The 18762-nt window shown below is 40.6% G+C and overlaps 1 protein-coding gene across 2 annotated transcripts in view; it reads right to left on the reverse strand.

Moving 5' to 3' along the window:
* The window catches only part of ipo11 (importin 11), a 417913-nt gene that overhangs the window by 156278 nt on the left and 242873 nt on the right, over window positions 1–18762 (reverse strand). For both annotated transcript variants that reach the window (XM_048538184.1, XM_048538176.1), the window contains exon 27: window positions 14682–14803. In XM_048538184.1, the coding sequence (XP_048394141.1) occupies window positions 14682–14803 (122 nt within the window). The remainder of the gene's footprint in view (window positions 1–14681; window positions 14804–18762) is intronic.

An 18762-nucleotide genomic window follows, 5' to 3' on the forward strand; every position in this document is an offset into this window, starting at 1 on the left:
ACTTGAATAAAAGGAGTAAAAAGCCAACGGTTGGATGAATTTTAACAATTATGTTCCAAAATTAACTTAAAGCTTATCATCTCAAATGTCAAGTTCTTGATAATTAGTAGGTATTCTGGACACTATGTACTATGTTTTCATATTAATGTACGCTTATGGCCATACTAGTAATTAACATGCCAGTCATACAGGCTACAGATGTGTTCTATTATGATTTACACTGAAGCATGATTCAGAACTTAGTGTATAAATTTCGAGGACTTGAGCAGCAGCTACAATTTGCAATTCCAAGACTGCTCTCAGTAGTTAAGAATCCCTTACAGTCAGGAAGAAAGACGCTTCTTATATGCTGATTCATTAAGTGCATAAAATCAAAGCAATTATAGCTGGACTGTCAATGAAAGTGACATATAGGCTCACCAATACAAACATAGAAGATAGAAGCAAGAGGAGGCCATTTGGCCCTTCGTACCTGGTCTGCCATTCATCATACTCATGGCTGATTGTCTAATTCAATAGCCTAATGCTGCTTTCTCCCCAAAACTTTTGATCCCATTCGCCCCAAGTGCTATATGTAGTCGCCTCTTGAATAAATTCAAAGTTTTGGTATCATCTACGTCCTCTGGTAATGAATTCCACAAGCTCACTGCTCTTTGGAGAAGAAATGTCTTCACATCTCCATCCTAAATTGTCTACCCCAAATCCTCATACTGTGACCTCTGGTTCTGGATGTACCCACCATCGGGAACAGTCTCCCTGCATCTACCCTGTTCAGTCCCGTCAGAATTTTATAAGTCTCTGAGATCCCACCTCATTCACCTGAACTAGTGAAAACAATCCCAACCAAGTCAATCTCTCTTCACGTGTCAGAATCACCATTCCTAGAATCAGCCTGGTAAACCTTCTCTGCATTCCGTCGAGAGCAAGAACATCCTTCCTCAGAAAAGGAGACTGCAAATAACTGCAAAAACACATCACTGCTCCAGTACTCAAAACCCCTCACAATGAAGGCCAACATACCATTTGCCTTCTTTACCGCTTGCTGGACCTACATGCTTACCTTCAGTGACTGGTGCACAGGAACACCCAGCTCCCGCTGCTGTACTCCCCTCTCCCAATTTACAGTCATTCAGGTAGTAATCTGCTTGCTTGTTTTTGCTTCCGAAGTGACTAACTTCACATTTATCTAAATTATATCGCATCTGCCATTGATTTGCCTACTTACCCGACCTGTCAAGAACAGGTTGAAGGTTCTCTGCATTCTCGACACAGTTCACCCTCTCACTCAACTTGGTATCACCTGCTAACTTGGAGAGGTTAAATTTTGTTCCCTCATCCAAATCATTCATATACACTGTGAACAGCTGGGGTCCCAACACTGATCCCTGTGACACCCCACTAGTTACTGCCTGCCAATGTGAAAAGGACCATTAATTCCTACTCCATTTCCTCTCTGCCAAGCAGTTCCCTATCCATCTCGATAATATGCTTCCCCCAATCCCATGCACTTTAAGCTTGCACATTCATTTCTTATGTGGGACTTTGTCAAATGCTTTCTGAAAGTCCAAATATACTATATTGATTGGCTTCCCCTTGTCAACTCTACTAGTTACATCTTCATAGAATTCCAACAGATTTGTCAAACATGATTTCCCCTTCATAAATCCACGCAGACTCTGAACTTGCCACTGCTTTCTAAATGCTCTACTGTAAAATCCTTGGCAATGGATTCCAGAATTTTCCTGACTACTGATGTTAGGCTCACTAGTCTATAATCCCTGTTTTCTCTCTACCTTCCTTTTTGAAAACCAGAGTGATATTAGACAACCTCCAATCTGCAGGGACTATCCCAGAGTCTACAGAATTCTGAACGATGATCACCAATGCATCCACTATTTCTAGAGCTACTTCCTTAAATACTCTCGGATGAAGATTATCAGGCCCTGGGTATTTATCCCAACAATTTTCCCATCATCATCTCTTTACTAATATTGATCTCGCTCAGTTCTTCCCTCTCACTAAATCTTGCATCCTCCAACAATTCTGGTGTCTGGTTTGTGTCCTCTTTTGTGAGGACAGAAACAAAATGTGTTCAGTTCCTCAGCCACTTCTTTGTCCCCTATTGTATATTCCCCTTTTTCAGTCTGCAGGGGACCCACATTGTCTTTACCAATCTCTTTCTCTTCACGTACCTACAGAAATTCTCAGCATCAGTCTTTGTCTTCCCTGCAAGCTTAATTTTGTACTCTACTTTCCCCTTCTTAATCAATCCCTTGGTCCTTCTTTGCTGAATTCTAAACTGCTCCCAATCCTCAGATTTATTATTTTTCTTGGCCAATCTGAAAACTTCTTCCTTAGAAGAGATACTCTCTCTTATTCCTTTTGAAAGCCAAGGATTGGCCCTCTCATCCATTTTGCTTTTCTGACAGACAGGAAGAAGTACAGTTGTTGCAGTTCCCCCATGCATTGCCCGAATGCTTGTTATTGCTTATCCACTGTCATCCCTTTACATAACTCTCTCCAATCTATCAAGACCATGCCTCATATCCTCATATTTTCCTTTATTAAAAATTCAGAGACTAGGGTGCTGACTAAACAATTTCACTCTCCATTCTGATAAAAAATTCTATTAAGTGCGGTCACTCTTCCCCAAGGGGTCTTGCACAGATTGGCAATGATTCTCTTCGCATTACGCAGCACCCAGTCTAAGATAGCCTGCTCTCTATTTGGTTCTCCACATACTTGTCAAGAAAACCATCCTGTATACACTGCAGGAATTCCTCTTTTACAGCGTTGTGGCTAATTTGATCTGTACAATCTACGTGCAGATTAAAATCACACAGGATCACTGATATTCCCTTATCGGGCAGATGCAGAAACAATGTTCCCAGTGGCAGGGGAGACACGAACAAGAATTCACAATCTAAGCTTATATGGCAGGCCATTTAGTAGTGAGATAAAGAAAATTCTTCATATACATAATGGTAAACATATGGATATTGTTACCACAGAAAGCAGTTGAGACCAAAACTTTTAATGATTTCAAGAAGGCGTTGGATACAATACATCAGGCTAAAGGGATCAAAGGATATGGGGGATAATCAGGAATAGGCTATTGAATTGGACGATCAACCATCACCATAATGAATGCTAGAGCAGGCTTAAAGAGATAAATGGCCTGCTTCTGTTCCTATTTTCTGTGTTTGCATGTCTATGTATAAGCTTGACCTCCTTTACTTATTGTTACATATCATATATTTCATTACTTTTATCTTAAAAAAACCCATTTGGAAAAATTAAGTAAAATGCAGTGACACTGTAAGTGACAGCATAAGCTTCCAATGGCTGAAACACACGTAGTAACATAGGCCAGTGAACACTCAACTTGCAAGGTATCCAGCTGTTTTGTTCTGAGTGAGACTCCATGTTTGTAACATTAACATTTTGGGCCTGAAGAGGGTGTGAAGTAATTATGATTCGGTAATCATTTAAACCCTCAGTTATTCCTTATTGATTAACAGTCAAGATTTTAGTCATCCCTACAATGAAAACAGTGGGTAATTAGTTTAAGTTCAAATCAAATGAGCAAATTCTATTTTTAAATAATCTGTGAAAGCTGAACTAGCCTCTCTATGGAGGAGCAGTTTATCTCTGCTAGCAGTTTTTAGACTTCTACATTTAATTACAGATGTAGAAGTGGTAGAAATTGCAGTCAGTTTCATTCAATCATAATTGTGGTCTGATTTGGCCACACCAGAAGTACCAAAAGAAATCCAGGCCATTAATTCTTGCATTGATTGAGACTTTGAGAGAGTTTAAAGGTGCCCTGACACTAATGATGGAGAAAGGAGCGATGCCTTTCTTTGTGCAGATTGGGTGCTACAACCATCCATATATCATTTGTGACTGTGCTTAAAAAAAAATCATTGTGAAACCCTTGAGGTTATTTTAATATGGCTGAGTTCCACAGGTCAGTGCACTTGAACGTAAATCTTTAAAAAGCTCTGAGGAGGGCTGTAACTCCTCTTGATGGGGTGCAGTAGAGGTTTAACAGACTGATTCCTTGGTGGCAGGACTGACTGATGAGAAGGAGTTGAATCAATTAGGACTTTTTTCATTGACATTCAGAAAATTGGTGGGGGGCATCATAGAAACCCATAAAATTATAACTGGTCTTCAATAATATAATATTCCCTTACATACCACACCAACATGTCTGCTTAAATCTACTCAGGTTCCTTAGCAAGGGATCAAATTCTCCCACTTCTGATTCACAGGCAACAGTGCTACTACAATGTCAAGCTTAACGAAAATCCACAAAAGAGTGGATTCATTCCGTGGTCTGTGCTGAATTAATTTCATTCAACAAATGAAGAATATAGGAGCGGATGTAGGCCGTTTACACCTTGGAGACTAATCTGCCGCACTGGATCATGATTGATCACCTACTTCAATACAATTTTTCAGTGTTATCCCCTCTGCCGGTCTCAGTCTCATAAAAAAAATAAAGATTTGTTACCATCTGAGTGAAGATATTCTTCTCAGGCTAAAACGTTTGCACCTTATTTTAAGGCTGCATCCCCTACAGTCCCAAGCCAGGGAAATCAAGAGTCCCTCCATATCCATGGGCTAAGAAAGAGCAATGTTAACTAGGAGCCTGTTCCAGATCACTGTTTCGTGACTCCTTTTGTAACAGTGAATTGCTATGATAATGGTAAACATGGGCTTTTTAGACTCTCTGAAATCCTATTGAACTTGAAAGGTCAACTCTGTTTCTCTCTTCATAGATGCTGCCAGACCTCCTAAGTTTCTCCAGCAATGTGTTCAACTTCCACTGCTTGATTTTGACATGTGAGATATTAACGGATGAAAGTGACTTTAAAAAATAAATACTGACTTAAAATGGCTGTTTAATCACTTGACACCAGCTTACAACCAGTAATAGTATTACAAAGTCTACCTGAACTGATAATACCATGTCATCTAAAGACAGTGACACCCTACAAATAACTTATACATTAAACCAGGTGCAAATTTCTTGATGGCTAAGTCTATGATAAGTTAATATATTGGGAAACATAAGGTTTGCTTGCCAGTTAACTAACTTCGGAAGGAATAAGTAGACTCAAGAATGTACAAATATGCCAATATCAACAGCTAGGGCAGCAAAACAGAGACAACGAAAAATGTATGAGAGAGCAAGAAGTGGAAACGCTCTCTCTGGATGTCTCTCTCATAAACCTCAAAAGTCAGAGTCTTGTAAAAGTAGTAATTTGGGATGATCATCACTCACAGAACATTTACAAACTGCTACTACAGGAGATCAAAGGCACCAATTGACCAACTGGGCTCATAGCTAAAATCCAACATCTCAAGAATTCCAAAACTTCAAACTGCAACTGTCTCTTCATTCCTGCCTACATAGATACTCTTGGACAGTAGGAACTGCCAATGCTGGAGAATCCGAGATATCAAAGCATAGAGCTGGATGAACACAGAAGGCCAAGCAGCATCAGAGGAGAGGGAAGGTGACGTTTCAGGTCTGGACCCTTCTTCAGAAATGGGGGAGGGCAAGTGGATTCTGAAATAAATGAGAGAGAGGGGATGAGGTAGATGGAAGATGGATAAAGGAGCAGATAGTGGAGAGGAGACGGACAGGTGAAAGAGGCGGGGATGGAGCCAGTAAAAGTGAGAGTAGGTGGGGAATTAGGATGGGAGTTGGTCAGTCCAGGGAAGATGGACAGGTCAAGGAGGCAGGGATGAGGCTGGTAGGTAGGGGCGGGGTTGAGGTGGAAGAAAGGGCGGACAGGTTAGGGTAGGGGGGATGAGCTGGGCTAGTTCTGGGATGTGGTTGGGGAATTCTTCATCCTTTCCTTATAAGCTTATTATCCGTGTTTCATATTGTGTCCTTATTTAGTTTTCCAAAGTAGGTAATAAAATTCCTCTTTCCTTCACTAAAGAAAACCTTGTAATTTGGCTCCTTCATATTGATCTGGTTAATAACATTTTAACTAAATTGTATAGGCAGGTGCTAAATTTTTTTAAAAATTTGTTGTGACCAACCAAAAAGGGTCTAAAGAAGGAGATGCTGGATGAACACAGCAGGCCAAGCAGCATCTCGGGAGCACAAAAGCTGACGTTTCGGGCCTAGACCCTTCAGCTTTTATGCTCCTGAGATGCTGCTTGGCCTGCTGTGTTCATCCAGCCTCTCATTTTATTATCTTGGAATTCTCCAGCATCTGCAGTTCCCATTATCTCTAAAGAAGGAGCACCACTTTGCCCTCCTCATTTGGTCATCATAAGATGCTGGGTCTGAACAGGATCATTTGTTTTGATCGGTTGTAATCTTCTAGGGTGTAAATAAATTGCTGCAGAAGAAACAAGGAACATTATGAAAAAATTACATTTGAAGATTTCTCTGGTTTCAGGCTGTGGAATTGAAAATTTGGTTATATTGTGGTCAGACGGAAATAAAAGGTGAGATTCAGTTATGTGATGTAAAATGTAATATTTTGCTGTTAGTAATGTTTGATAGCAGGGACTTTGCTATGTGTGAAGGAGTCTGACAAAGTTAAAGTATCTCTAGTGCCACTCATGCATTTCAGTTGTTATACCTTCTAACATGATCATTTTCTTAACAGTCATGTCTTATCAAAAATCCATTTTCATCAAATTATAATTGAACAAATATCTAACAGGAATCAAATGACAGCAGACACACAAACTTCAATAAACACTGAATAAAAATACACAAAAACAATAAATCCAACACAGTCAGTAAAATCTCCTACAAAACAATGGAGCTAAACTAATGAAACATAATAAGGATGTCAAATAACAAGTATCAGAGATAACAGGAACAGCAGATGCCGGAGAATCTGAGATAACAAAATGTAGAGCTGGATGAACACAGGAAGGCCAAGCAGGTCTAGGCCCAAAACGTCAGCTTTTGTGCTCCTGAGATGCTGCTTAGCCTGCTGTGTTCATCCAGCTCTACACTTTGTTATCTCTGTCAATAACAAGTGCCGTGTCGCAGCTATAATGCATGGGTTCCAATGTGAGTAACAGCAACCACCATCACTAGATCTATTACCAATGTCCTGGAGGTTACGACTGATCAGAAACTAAATTGGGCTACCATATAAATACTGTGATTACAAGTACAGACCAGAAGCTAGGAATATTGCAGCAAGTAACTTACCCCTGCTCCCCAAATCCTGTTTACTATTTACAGGCACAAGTCAGGAGTGTAATGGAATACTCCAGTTGCCTGGATGACTGCAGCTCCAGCAATACTCAAGAAGGTTGACACCTTCCAAGACAAAGCAGCTCACTCAATTGCTACCACATCCACACACATTTAACCCCTTTACCACCAACACTCAATGCCAGCATTTGTACCATGTACAGAACGCACTGCAAAATTCACCAAGGCTCTTTAGAATGCATCTCCCAATCATTACAATCTAGAAGGACAAACACCTAAGAAATATGGGAACACCACCACCCTGTCCAAGCCATCCATCATCCTTACTGGAAATAAAAAGCTTTTCTTTTAGAGTTTATATGCCAAAATCCAAGAACTGCTCCCCCCAACCCCGAACAAAATTATGGGTAAAACTATAACAAATAGAATGCAGCAGTTGAGGAATGTATCAGATCACCACCTTCTCCAAAGCAACTAGGAAGGTGCAAAAAATGCCAGCAGTGTAATGCTTACCAGTGCCAACCAGCAATGCCCACAACTTATGAAATTAAAAGAAAATCTGCATGAGCATCACAGCACGAGGAGTTAACGAGCCTCAAAATTGATAAGCTGAAGTCTGAGTTTAAGACACTGATGATTGTCAGGATACTGAGGAAAATAACCAGAATACTTTGTTCCAGGAGGCAGTTATACACCTTACACCTGCAGGTGATGGCTACGACTGAGGCAGAAATGGGGATCAAGAAGGTATCTGTAGAGGAAAAGCCACATAACCTCACAACTGTCCAACAGGTTCAGAAGTTTCTGCAGCTTGTGTAGATGAAGGTAGGGGCTGAAGAGTGATGAACAAACTGGCTATGGCACTGTGATGAAAAGTGTTATTCAAGTGAGGGCAGTAAAAAGGAAGTCGTTCCAAAAAAGGGTAGTCGTATTAAAGGCATTGACACACTTTTCTGCAGCTGAGAGAACGGGTCTCAAAGGCAATGAAGATCACCCGGTCCCAGAGTTCAGAGCATCAGTTCAAGGTCGGAGACAAATTTGCAGTTGTTGTAGTCCACACTGGTACCAAAGACAAAGCAAGGATGAGGGGAAAGAGCCTGCTTGGGAAAGTAAACAACAAGTGCTAAATTCAAAGAGTAAAATCATAAAGCTTTTACACAGGATATGAGGTGATAAGATCAGATTTAAATGCATAGCTCAAAAATTGGTTTGGAAGAAATTGTTTTCTAGTCATGGGGTACTGGTACCAGTTCTAAGATAAGAGGGATGTGTACTACTGGGAAGATCTTGCATGATGAGTGAGCTTTATAAACTAAATAACATCAGGGAGGGAAGATAGTAAGTTGAAGAGAAAAGGCAAAGTAATCGAGTTCTGTGACAAAGTAAAAAGTGAAAGAGCTGCGGATGTTGTAAGTCAGGAACAAAGCCAAAGTTGCTGCAAAGCTCAGCAGGGGTATGCCTGGAAGAGATGTGGCAGTGAGTTAAATACTAAATAAAAACTGAAAGAACTGCAGATGCTCTAAATCAGGAACAAAAACAAAGCTGGAAAAGCTCAGCAGGGAGATGTGGCATGAATTCTGTGATGGTGGGGGTCCGCAGAGTTTGCTGGTTCTTTATGATTTGGGCATAAATGCAAGGGGCGACAAAACTTTGTGGTAAATAGGGAGGAGAGCCATAAACAGCAGGAGGATGTCCACAGAAATAACAAGGTGTACAGCCAGATGAACACAGCAGGCCAAGCTGCATCAGAGGAGCAGGAAGGCTGACGTTTCGGGCCTAGACCCTTCTTCAGAAATGGGGGAGGCAGAGGGGTTTCTGAAATAAATAGGGAGACGGGGGAGGCGGATAGAAGATGGATGGAGAAGATAGGTGGAGAGGAGACAGACAGGTCAAAGAGGTGGGAATGGGGCCAGTAAAGGTGAGTGTAGGTGGGATAGGTCAGTCCAGGGAACACGGACAGGTCAAGGGGGCAGGATGAGGTTAGTACGTAGGAAATGGGGGTGGGACTTGAGGTGGGAGGAGGGGATAGGTGGGAAGAAGGACAGGTTAGGGAGTTGGGGACGAGCTGGGGTTAGGATGCGGTAGGGGGAGGGGAGATTTTGTGAAGTCCACATTGATAACATTGGGCTGCAGGGTTCTCAAGCGGAATACGAGTTGCTGTGCCTGCAACCTGCAGGTAGCATTGTTGTGGCACTGCAGGAGGCCCAGGATGGACATGTCATCTGAGGAATGGGAGGGGGAGTTGAAATGGTTCGCAACTGGGAGGTGCAGTTATTTAGTGCGAACCAAGCGTATGTGTTCTGCAAAGCAGTCCCCAAACCTCTGCTTGGTTTCCCCGATGTAGAGGAGGCCACAACGGGAATCGCAGATGTAGTATACCACATTAGCAGATGTGCAGGTCTGCTTGATGTGGAAGGTCTTCCAGGGGCCTGGGATGGGGGTAAAGGGGAGGTGTAGGGGCAGGTGTAGCACTTCCTGCAGTTGCAGGGAAAAGTGCCAGGTGTGGTGGGGCTGGAGGGGAGCCACAGAGAGTGATCCCTCCGGGAGTCAGATAAGAGTGGGGAGGGAGAATTGTCTTTGGTGGTGGGGTCGATTGCAGATGGTGGTGTGTCATGGAAGTAACAGCGGATTGTGCTTTTTGGGTATCTATTCTTTTTAAAAACTCTGTATAAGAGCTCGTGTGCTGCTTTGCACAATTCCAGATTGCAGTGCATTGTGGCTTGTTTGAATAATGTCCTGATGCAGCTCCATTTATGGGTGTTGGAGTAATTAAGTATCTGATACATATGTGCGGTCTTTCTGTTTATGCTACTCTGGAGTTTCCCTTGTTGTTACGTTCTACCGTTGCGTCTGGCAAGGGCAGTCAGTTAATGTTCCCTCTTTTTGTGAATTTTATTTCAGTGAGGATGTTGTTTATGTGTCAATAGGTTTCTTCTAGTCTTGTGCGTTTGATAATCACAAAGGCGACATCTACAGAGCGGAACCAGGGTTTGGGTTGGATATTGGGTGCACCATCCATTCTAAGCTTTGCATTACTGCTTCTGCAGTTAGTCCAGGTATTGGGGATCCCATTGGTGTTCCATAGATTTGTTTGAACATACAAATACCTATGATGGACAGGATTGGCTCTCATTGCACTTTTTCAAAGCTCCATCACCTTCACCGATATCTAGAACAGATATCTGGTTAGTGAACAGGACCTTTGGGGCTTCCTGCATTACCTGACTGTTTCTCTTGGACAGTCCAGCAGTCAACCTTTCCATTTCTGCCCCAGATTCCCACTTTCTGATTGACCACCTCACTGAACATGCTATCCATGGCATACTGCTTCAAGGATGCACCTCAGTGTATCTAGCCACTGCTCAGGCTGGGAAACCTGGAGCTCAAGATCGTTTAGCAAGTAACACTTCCTGTATATGGGTTTGTCCATGTCTCTTGATTGAGCTGTTCTGACAGACATTACCTTATACTTAAAAGCTACCTCTCTTAATACAACGTTAATTACTTCCACCTTAATCTTATACCATTTACATAAATCTGGAGATTAGCAGAAAGTAGAAACTCTTTGCCCTTACTCTCAAATCGGCTTCCTTCTGTGCTTATAAATTCGTTCTTGCCCTCTGCCAGGTTAGAAATTTGTTTGTTTAAAAGTGCTGGAGTTGAAGCACAGTCCTTAAAGCACCTGCTCACCAATCAATCAACTCAAAAACACTTGTGTTATTGCTCAAGAATTTTTTTTCTTTTTCTTCTCACACTATTTTCACTGGTGTCTGCTCCATCTCTCCCACTCTTTAGTCCTGTTGACTGTTTGTGGGTTCTCGTCATTGTCACTTATGTGCTGGTGACTGTCATCAGGACCTCATCTCACTCACTATTAGTTGTTGGTGGCAGCCTCTAAAGTCCTCCTGTAACTGTTTTTGCAGTGTGTTCCATCAGTAACAATGCCAATGAGGTTCTTCCCTTACTCAGGGTAAATGAACACCAATTACAAAGATTTGATTAAGGTACTCTACACCTACTTCAGTGTAAGCCAGCATAGTTCTCAACAGGGCTAAGATTAATTGGTATAGCAAGAAACCAGGAAAAATGATGGGTTCTTCCATACATGTTCCTGTGGCATTGAGTGACATAATCAGATAGCAATTTCAAAATACAAAATATCTGTTCTCTCAATTTTTTAAAAAAACTCTAGTTCCTTGGTTTAAAGACATGTAATATAGTTTTTTTTTGTCCTGTTTACTGTTTTTAATATCTTGGTCTTTCTTCATTAAGCATAAGGATGAAAACTTTCAAACTTCCTACGGCCATCATCAATCACCTTTACTGGATAGTGGAATTTATCTGAATTAAATTTCATCTGCCCTTCTTTGGCCCACTGACTCAATTGCTCAAGATCCCATTGTATTCTTAGACAGCCTTTTTCACTACCTACGATACCACTGATTTTGGTATAATCCGCAAACTTATTAACTACATCTCCTCTTCTCATCCAAATTGTCAAAAACAAAAATCATTAGTGAGTTTAGCTTTCCTTTTAATTTCCCGTTAAATAAATTAAGTTGTAAGCTCTCTCTCATGCCTGCAAACTTATGCATACACCAATCACAGAATTCAGTGTGCAAAGGAAAACGTCTATGGTGATTAGTTAACAACGAAGTTTATTTTAATATGTAGACAGAATAAAAGGAGAAACAAATATCTGCTGCTGAACCTTCAGTCAACACATATTTCTTTCAATGCTGGTTTAAATCACATCACAAACTTACAAAAACATCAAACTATGAGATTCAGTAACACAATGTCATTGTCCACAAATTACAGACAATGTAACCAAGTCTGCCAATGGGTCATGACAAGATCAAGGTATGTACTTCTGTGACCTCACCAGCTTTCAAGGTATTGATGAAATAATAAATATGGAAGATTTAAGCTCTATTCATTTTCAGCAATATTCTACAGTGCTTCTACCTTGCCGTACAATGTTAAGCATTATACTATATCACCAGAATGTAACAAATTATGAATTCAACTAGGATAATATGTTACCATAAAAACCAGTCTATTCATACAGTATTTTCACATTATTTCTATTACACTAAATACAGGAAACAATAGTATAACAAGCTGTGAATATTAATTAAAATCAAACAAATGCAGCCAATCACCCCCAGCATAGATGAAATAAGAGAATAAAGATACGTTTAGATAAGGGCTGAATGGCTCAATAGCAGCAGTCTGAATACCAAGTAACAGAAGAAATAAATGAAGACATGCAACAAAATGAAGCAGTGTTCTGATGTAAGAATCAGTGAACTCAACATTGAGCCTGGAGTGGTAATGATTGTAACCTGCTGACAAATTATGCAAAATATTACCTGGTGACTTCTATGCATGTACTGTTTGCAAAAGTAACAGCAAGGCTTTTTTTGAACATTATTCTGACAGCACTGGCAGCACTGCTTGCCATTGTTATCTTGTGAAATCAAAAGCAATGTCATGTACCTGCATTTGCAAATTCAAAAAGTTACTGTCACTGTTTCTCTGTTCTTCCACAGAGTCTGCTGCTGTGACCTCTGTGAATGGCAATCATTAGAAATCACTGAACTGATAAATTTCCCCTCTAAATCCTTAAAAAATTACCCTGCATTGAAGTGCAACTAGATTTGTAACAGCATACCAAGTCATCAAGATGTTCAGGAACAACCATACTGCAGAAAAAATAATTTTATGTTTGTAATGCTAAATTTTCCTATGATAAAAAGCTCCGTTATTTAAAGTAACAGAAATATCAAACAGGTTTGCTTATGATGTTTCTGTTTATTATAGGCACTTATCAATCTTTATTCCAGTCACTGTAAAATGTGTAATTGAAGGTTAAGCGGTGCACTTTACTTCCTGGGTCACTACTTTGAGAACTCTGCTTGACAACATCACTGTTAATAAATGCCTGGAGATTCCTTTGACTTGGCATTAGATTCAAATCAACATTAGGAAACACAAAATATATGCCACAAGCAACACAAAACCTTTGTTGGCAGCTTCAGAAGTCGGCTGCGAGCTCCATTGCTTTGCCGGTGACAAAATCTGAGTCACTGTTTTGAAATCATCTAAATGACTCCTTAGATTTCAGATCATTATGAACTAAGGGTAAACAGAAGCAGTATAATCCATTTATTTTTAAATGCGAAGGTATAAACATCCTTGTTTTGTGAAATAACCACATCCATTTTTAGCACCTTACACGGCGGTTCCTGACTCGCAATACATATTTGTTTAATACTTTGTGATATTTGGGGACTGTCTCATTAACTTGAAGCATAACTGCAGCAAAGTGCTCATGTGACTGGCTCTGACATCTGCCCAACAACAAACCTTGATTGCTATAGGAACAAGAAGAGTCAAAGTTGTGAGGCTTGCTAAGATGGGGGTGAGATGTTTGCAATTATCGACAACAGTTGTTGTGTTGACTGTGGCTGGATTGCTATCTCCAAGTGTCACAGAGAGAATATCAATGTCAATTTTTGTAAATGGCTAAATTATGAACTATTTATCGACTTCTTTCACAGCATGGAGTTTGGGGCACACAGGATAGTTAATTTGTATTTCTACTTGGATACAAAGCTTTGGGGAAAGCAAAGTATAGAGAAAGCCATTACATTGCTGTTAAGTTTTCTGAGCTACCTGGGAACTCCCAAATTCTCAGTGCGCAGCCATCTAAGAGGCAACTAGTACACCGAAGCAGTGACAACGATAGGTACACTTTTTGCCATGATGAACTGGGGGAGAAGGCAGAGAAGGAAAAAATTCACACTCAGACTGAAGAGATCGAGTTTGTGGCAATTCAAGGAGTCTGGAAGATCCATTTTGCTTGGGTGCATGCAACGTATCTCCAAGATAACCCCACTGAAAAGTCAGTTCCGGGATTAGCAGCTTGGAAAGGACAAAGGTTATCATGAGTTGGAACCAGCTGAAAGCTTCTCTCAAGAACGAAGATTCAAAATAGATAGCTATTTTCAGTCCTTCCAGAGTTAAAAGGAGACACTTTCCTGGCTTGTAGTTTAGAGTATTTGTGGCTGACAAAAGTAAGGCAGATTCAATGGAGGAATGCACTAAAAGTCTTTGAACTTTATTTCTTGATTTAAATTACCAAATTACCAAGTCTTAACAGGGACTGTACAAGTGATAATTGCCATAAAAATCAACACATACTGCAAATTCAGAATCTTGCCTTCTCCAGATGTCCTGTTCAAAAATGGAGTTTTGAATTGTAAATGGCAAATAATCACAATGAATAAATATATTGCAAAGTATGAAGTTTACAGTAAATAATAGATGAAATTAACATCTGTTACAAATAATCCATAATAATCACTTCAATACTGCTCAACTCAAAACTCAAATAAGCACTATTCTTACTCAAGACAGGGAATACCATAAGTAGATACAACTGTTACATCAAAGAGTACTTGCTTACCTGTTTTCTGAAGGTAGCAGTGAAAGTAATGCCAATGCAGAAAGTTTCCGTCTCTCTGGCTGTGTAATGTTATCCATTCGATCAACCCACATCTCAATTATATTGCCAAGGATCTGATCCATCTAGAAAGAAAAACAAGACTATTTTTATTTACAAGTAAATGGCTTACTACTGGGGAAAGACAGTAAGGCTTTTAAAAAAATTATTAGTTAAATATTTCAGAATTACATGATCAAAGAGAACATGAACATAAAGTAGAATTAATATTATACTTCACCCAGAGGGTCAGGTCAAAATAGGAATGAAAACCAAAAAAAAATTGTTTCCAGACAATTCTATTATAATGGGTCTCTTTCATACGTACGATGGAACATTTAACATTTTTCAAACTGTCAAAGGGATAATACTGAATACGTTGGAATAGAAGGCGAGAGCTGAACTCCCTTGCCAAAAATGAATAGCATTACCAATACTTTTTGATTTTAGTACGAATGGAAAAGTAGCAAATTTCTACCAGGTGAATAAAACTCCATAGCCTTTTGAGACTCTTGTTGGAAGTAGGAAATAAAGTGTATATCCACTGATAAATCTAAGTTTATTAAAATTTCAGTTGCATTTTAGTGGAAGTTGCCTTCGTCTGAGGACCACAACATGCTCTCACTGGAGAGAGACAACATCTGGTGAGTTTAACCTGGAGGGTCACCAAGCCTCAGGTGAGGGGCACGATTGAGTGTGTAGGGTCTTCTTGGTGACCATTTAATGTTGCAGGTTTCACCTGTATTGTGAAAGGGCATCCAAGATATCCATGTTGTGACATGTGAAAACAAACTTATTTGTGATGCATGCACAGTGAATTGAAACTGCGATAAATAAAAGAGTAGCAACAAGTCTGCATTCATTTTACCTATGAACTGAGTGCAATTTGGCAGACAGGTTCCTTGCCAAATAGGTCAATGATGCACTCATTAGTCTGCAATTTATTTTATTCACTCACAGGATATGGGTGCCTCTGGCTAGGCCACCATTCATTGCCCATCCCTAATTGCCCAAAAGGCTGTTAAGGCTCAGCTACATTGTTGTGGGTCTGGAGTCATACACAGGTCAGATCAGGCAAGAAGGGCAAAAAAAAAGACTGAAAGAACTCCAGATGCTGGAAATCTGAAACAAAAATAGAAATTGCTGCAAAAACTCAGCAGGCCAGCAGCATCTGCGGAGAGAAAGCAGAGCTAACGTTTCTTGTTCCAGTGGACCTTCTTCAGGTAAGGACGGCAGTTTCCTTTGCTAAAGGATATTAATGAGCCAGCTAGGACTTTTCAACAATTTCCACTGATATAATTACCTGAGAGAATGCAACATTTATTTCAATTTTAAAACTCATTATCCAATAACATCTTCATTCTCTATAATAATGGATTTCAATCCTCAGATTTCAGCATTATTCAATATAGCAACAGTCCCTTCAAAAGGGAATTGTGGAGTGCAATCTGGGAAAATGCAAGGTGACACATTTTGGAAGATCAAATTCAAGGGTGAACTATATAGTAAATGGAAAAGTCCTAGGGAAAATTGATGAACAGAGAGGTCTGGGTGTTCAGGTCCATTGTTCCCTGAAGGTGACAACGCAGGTCAATAGGGTGGTCAAGAAGGCATATGGCATGCTTTCCTTCATCGGATGGGGTATAGAGTACGAGAATTGGCAGGTCATGTTACAGTTGTATAGGACTTTGGTTCGGCCACATTTGGAGTACTATGTACAGTTCTGGTCACCACATTACCAAAATGATGTGGATGCTTTGCAGAGGGAGCAGAGGTGGTTCACCAGGAAGTTGCCTGGTATGGAGGGTGCTAGCTATGAAGAGAGGTTGAGTAGATTAGGATTATTTTCATTAGAAAGACGGAGATTGAGGGGGGATCTGATTGAGGTCTACAAAATCATGAGGGGTATTGACAGGGTGGAGAGCAAAAAGTTTTTTCCCCAGTGTGGGGGACTTAATTACTAGGGGTCATGAGTTCAAAGTGAGAGGAGGAAAGTTTAAGGGAGATATGCGTGGAAAGTTCTTTACACAGAGGGTGGTGGGTGCCTGGAACGCGTTGCCAGCAGAGGTGGTAGACGCAGGCACGTTAGTGTCTTTTAAGATATATTTGGACAGGTACAACGATGGGCTGGTAGCAAACGGACACAGACCGTTAGAAAATAGATGACAGGTTAGACAGAGGATCTTGATCAGCGCAGGCTTGGAGGGCCGAAGGGCCTGGTCCTGTGCTGTAATTTTCTTTGTTCCTTCAAAAGGGAATTTCCCATTCTTTATACTGCCTACCTCCATCCTCTTGTATGTACCATTAATAACTCTAGACCTAACTTCTTAAAAATCCTTGTTAAGGATCCCTGAGTTCATGGCCGTATTTACTTCAACTCTTCCAACATGCTCAGGGATGACTTTAGTGTCTCATCTGTTGTGGGCACAAGTAACAATATATTTTGATTCACAGCTTCTAACTGCTTAAATTCTTCTCCATAAGAAAATTACCAGCTACACATTGAGCTACTTATGTGTAATACACATTTTCATGGGTGGATCAAATTTCCAAATCACCAATATATGCTTATTATCATCAATTTTGTGGTAAAAGTACATTTCTAAACTGTATGATACAAAGTTAGAAAAAAATGTCATGATATAATAAAATTGCAAATTTTTAGCAACTCACTAATAAGCAATATTCAGAGTACATTAGCTCTTTGAATCAGAGGGTTAGATAGGGTGGATAGGGAGAGCCTTTTTCCTAGGATGGTGACGGCGAGCACGAGGGGGCATAGCTTTAAATTGAGGGGTGAAAGATATAGGACAGATGTCAGAGGTAGTTTCTTTACTCAGAGAGTAGTAAGGGAATGGAATGCTTTGCCTGCAACGGTAATAGATCCGCCAACTTTAAATACATTTAAGTCATCATTGGACAAGCATAAGGATGTACATGGAATAGTGTAGGTTAGATAGGCTTCAGATTGGTATGACAGGTCGGCACAACATCGAAGGCTGAAGGGCCTGTACTGTGCTGTAACGTTCTATGTTCGATGTTACTGTAGAAGTTCCGCAGGTAACCAGGTACACCTCAGTGTAACCAGCTAGAACTGCTTTGTCAATGATCTTCCCTCTGTCATAAAATCAGAAATGGGACTGCTCCTCTGATAACTGCACAATATTCTATGGGTTTGTGCGCCACATAAAAAACACCCTCACTGGAATAAAATTCACCAGACAGGAGAAGAACAAACAACTTCCATTCGTGGAAGTCATGGTAAAGCACAAGATAAATGGGGAACTGCAATCAAAAGTACACCAAAAAAACCACACACACAGACCAGGTATTGAACTTCAACATCATCTTCAACTTCATCCCAAAACACACAAACAAAGTTGCATGCAAACACTATTTATAAGGGCAACAACACACTGCAGCATCATGGAACTATGCCAAAAGAGGAGGAGGAATACCTCTTCCAAGTGTTCAGGGATAATAGATATCCAAAGAACTGGGTCAGGAGATGCCGACAGGAACAGCATCAGAAAGATCCTACACGCCCCAACACACTCATCACACTACCCTACATCTAGAACGCATCAGAACTCATCAGAGTGGCACACAAGCTCACATCAACCCTATGACAAGTGCTCACCCGAACTAAAGAACCACTCCCCGCCGTGGACAGGACTAATGTCATCTACAAGATCCCTTGCAGAGACTGCGTGAAACACTACATCAGACAAACAGGAATGAAACTAATAATAAGAGACCATGAACACTAGCTGGTTACAAAAAGACGCGACTGATATTCACTCATCTCAAGCCACATGGACAAGGAGAACCAAGACTTCGACTGGGACAACACCAACAACCTGGGGCAGGCTAGACAGAGACAAGCACAAGAATTCCGGGAAGCATGGCACTCCATGAAGCAGGCTATTAATAAACACATTGAACTCAATCCCATATACATTCCACTACAGGGGAAACCTGGAAGTGAGGCAATCCATTGCAACGGACCCCAGAGTTTAAAAGCCAGGCGGGAAAACACACCGAC

The sequence above is a fragment of the Stegostoma tigrinum genome, chromosome 1, assembly GCF_030684315.1.
Source record: "Stegostoma tigrinum isolate sSteTig4 chromosome 1, sSteTig4.hap1, whole genome shotgun sequence".
Taxonomy (NCBI): domain Eukaryota; kingdom Metazoa; phylum Chordata; class Chondrichthyes; order Orectolobiformes; family Stegostomatidae; genus Stegostoma; species Stegostoma tigrinum.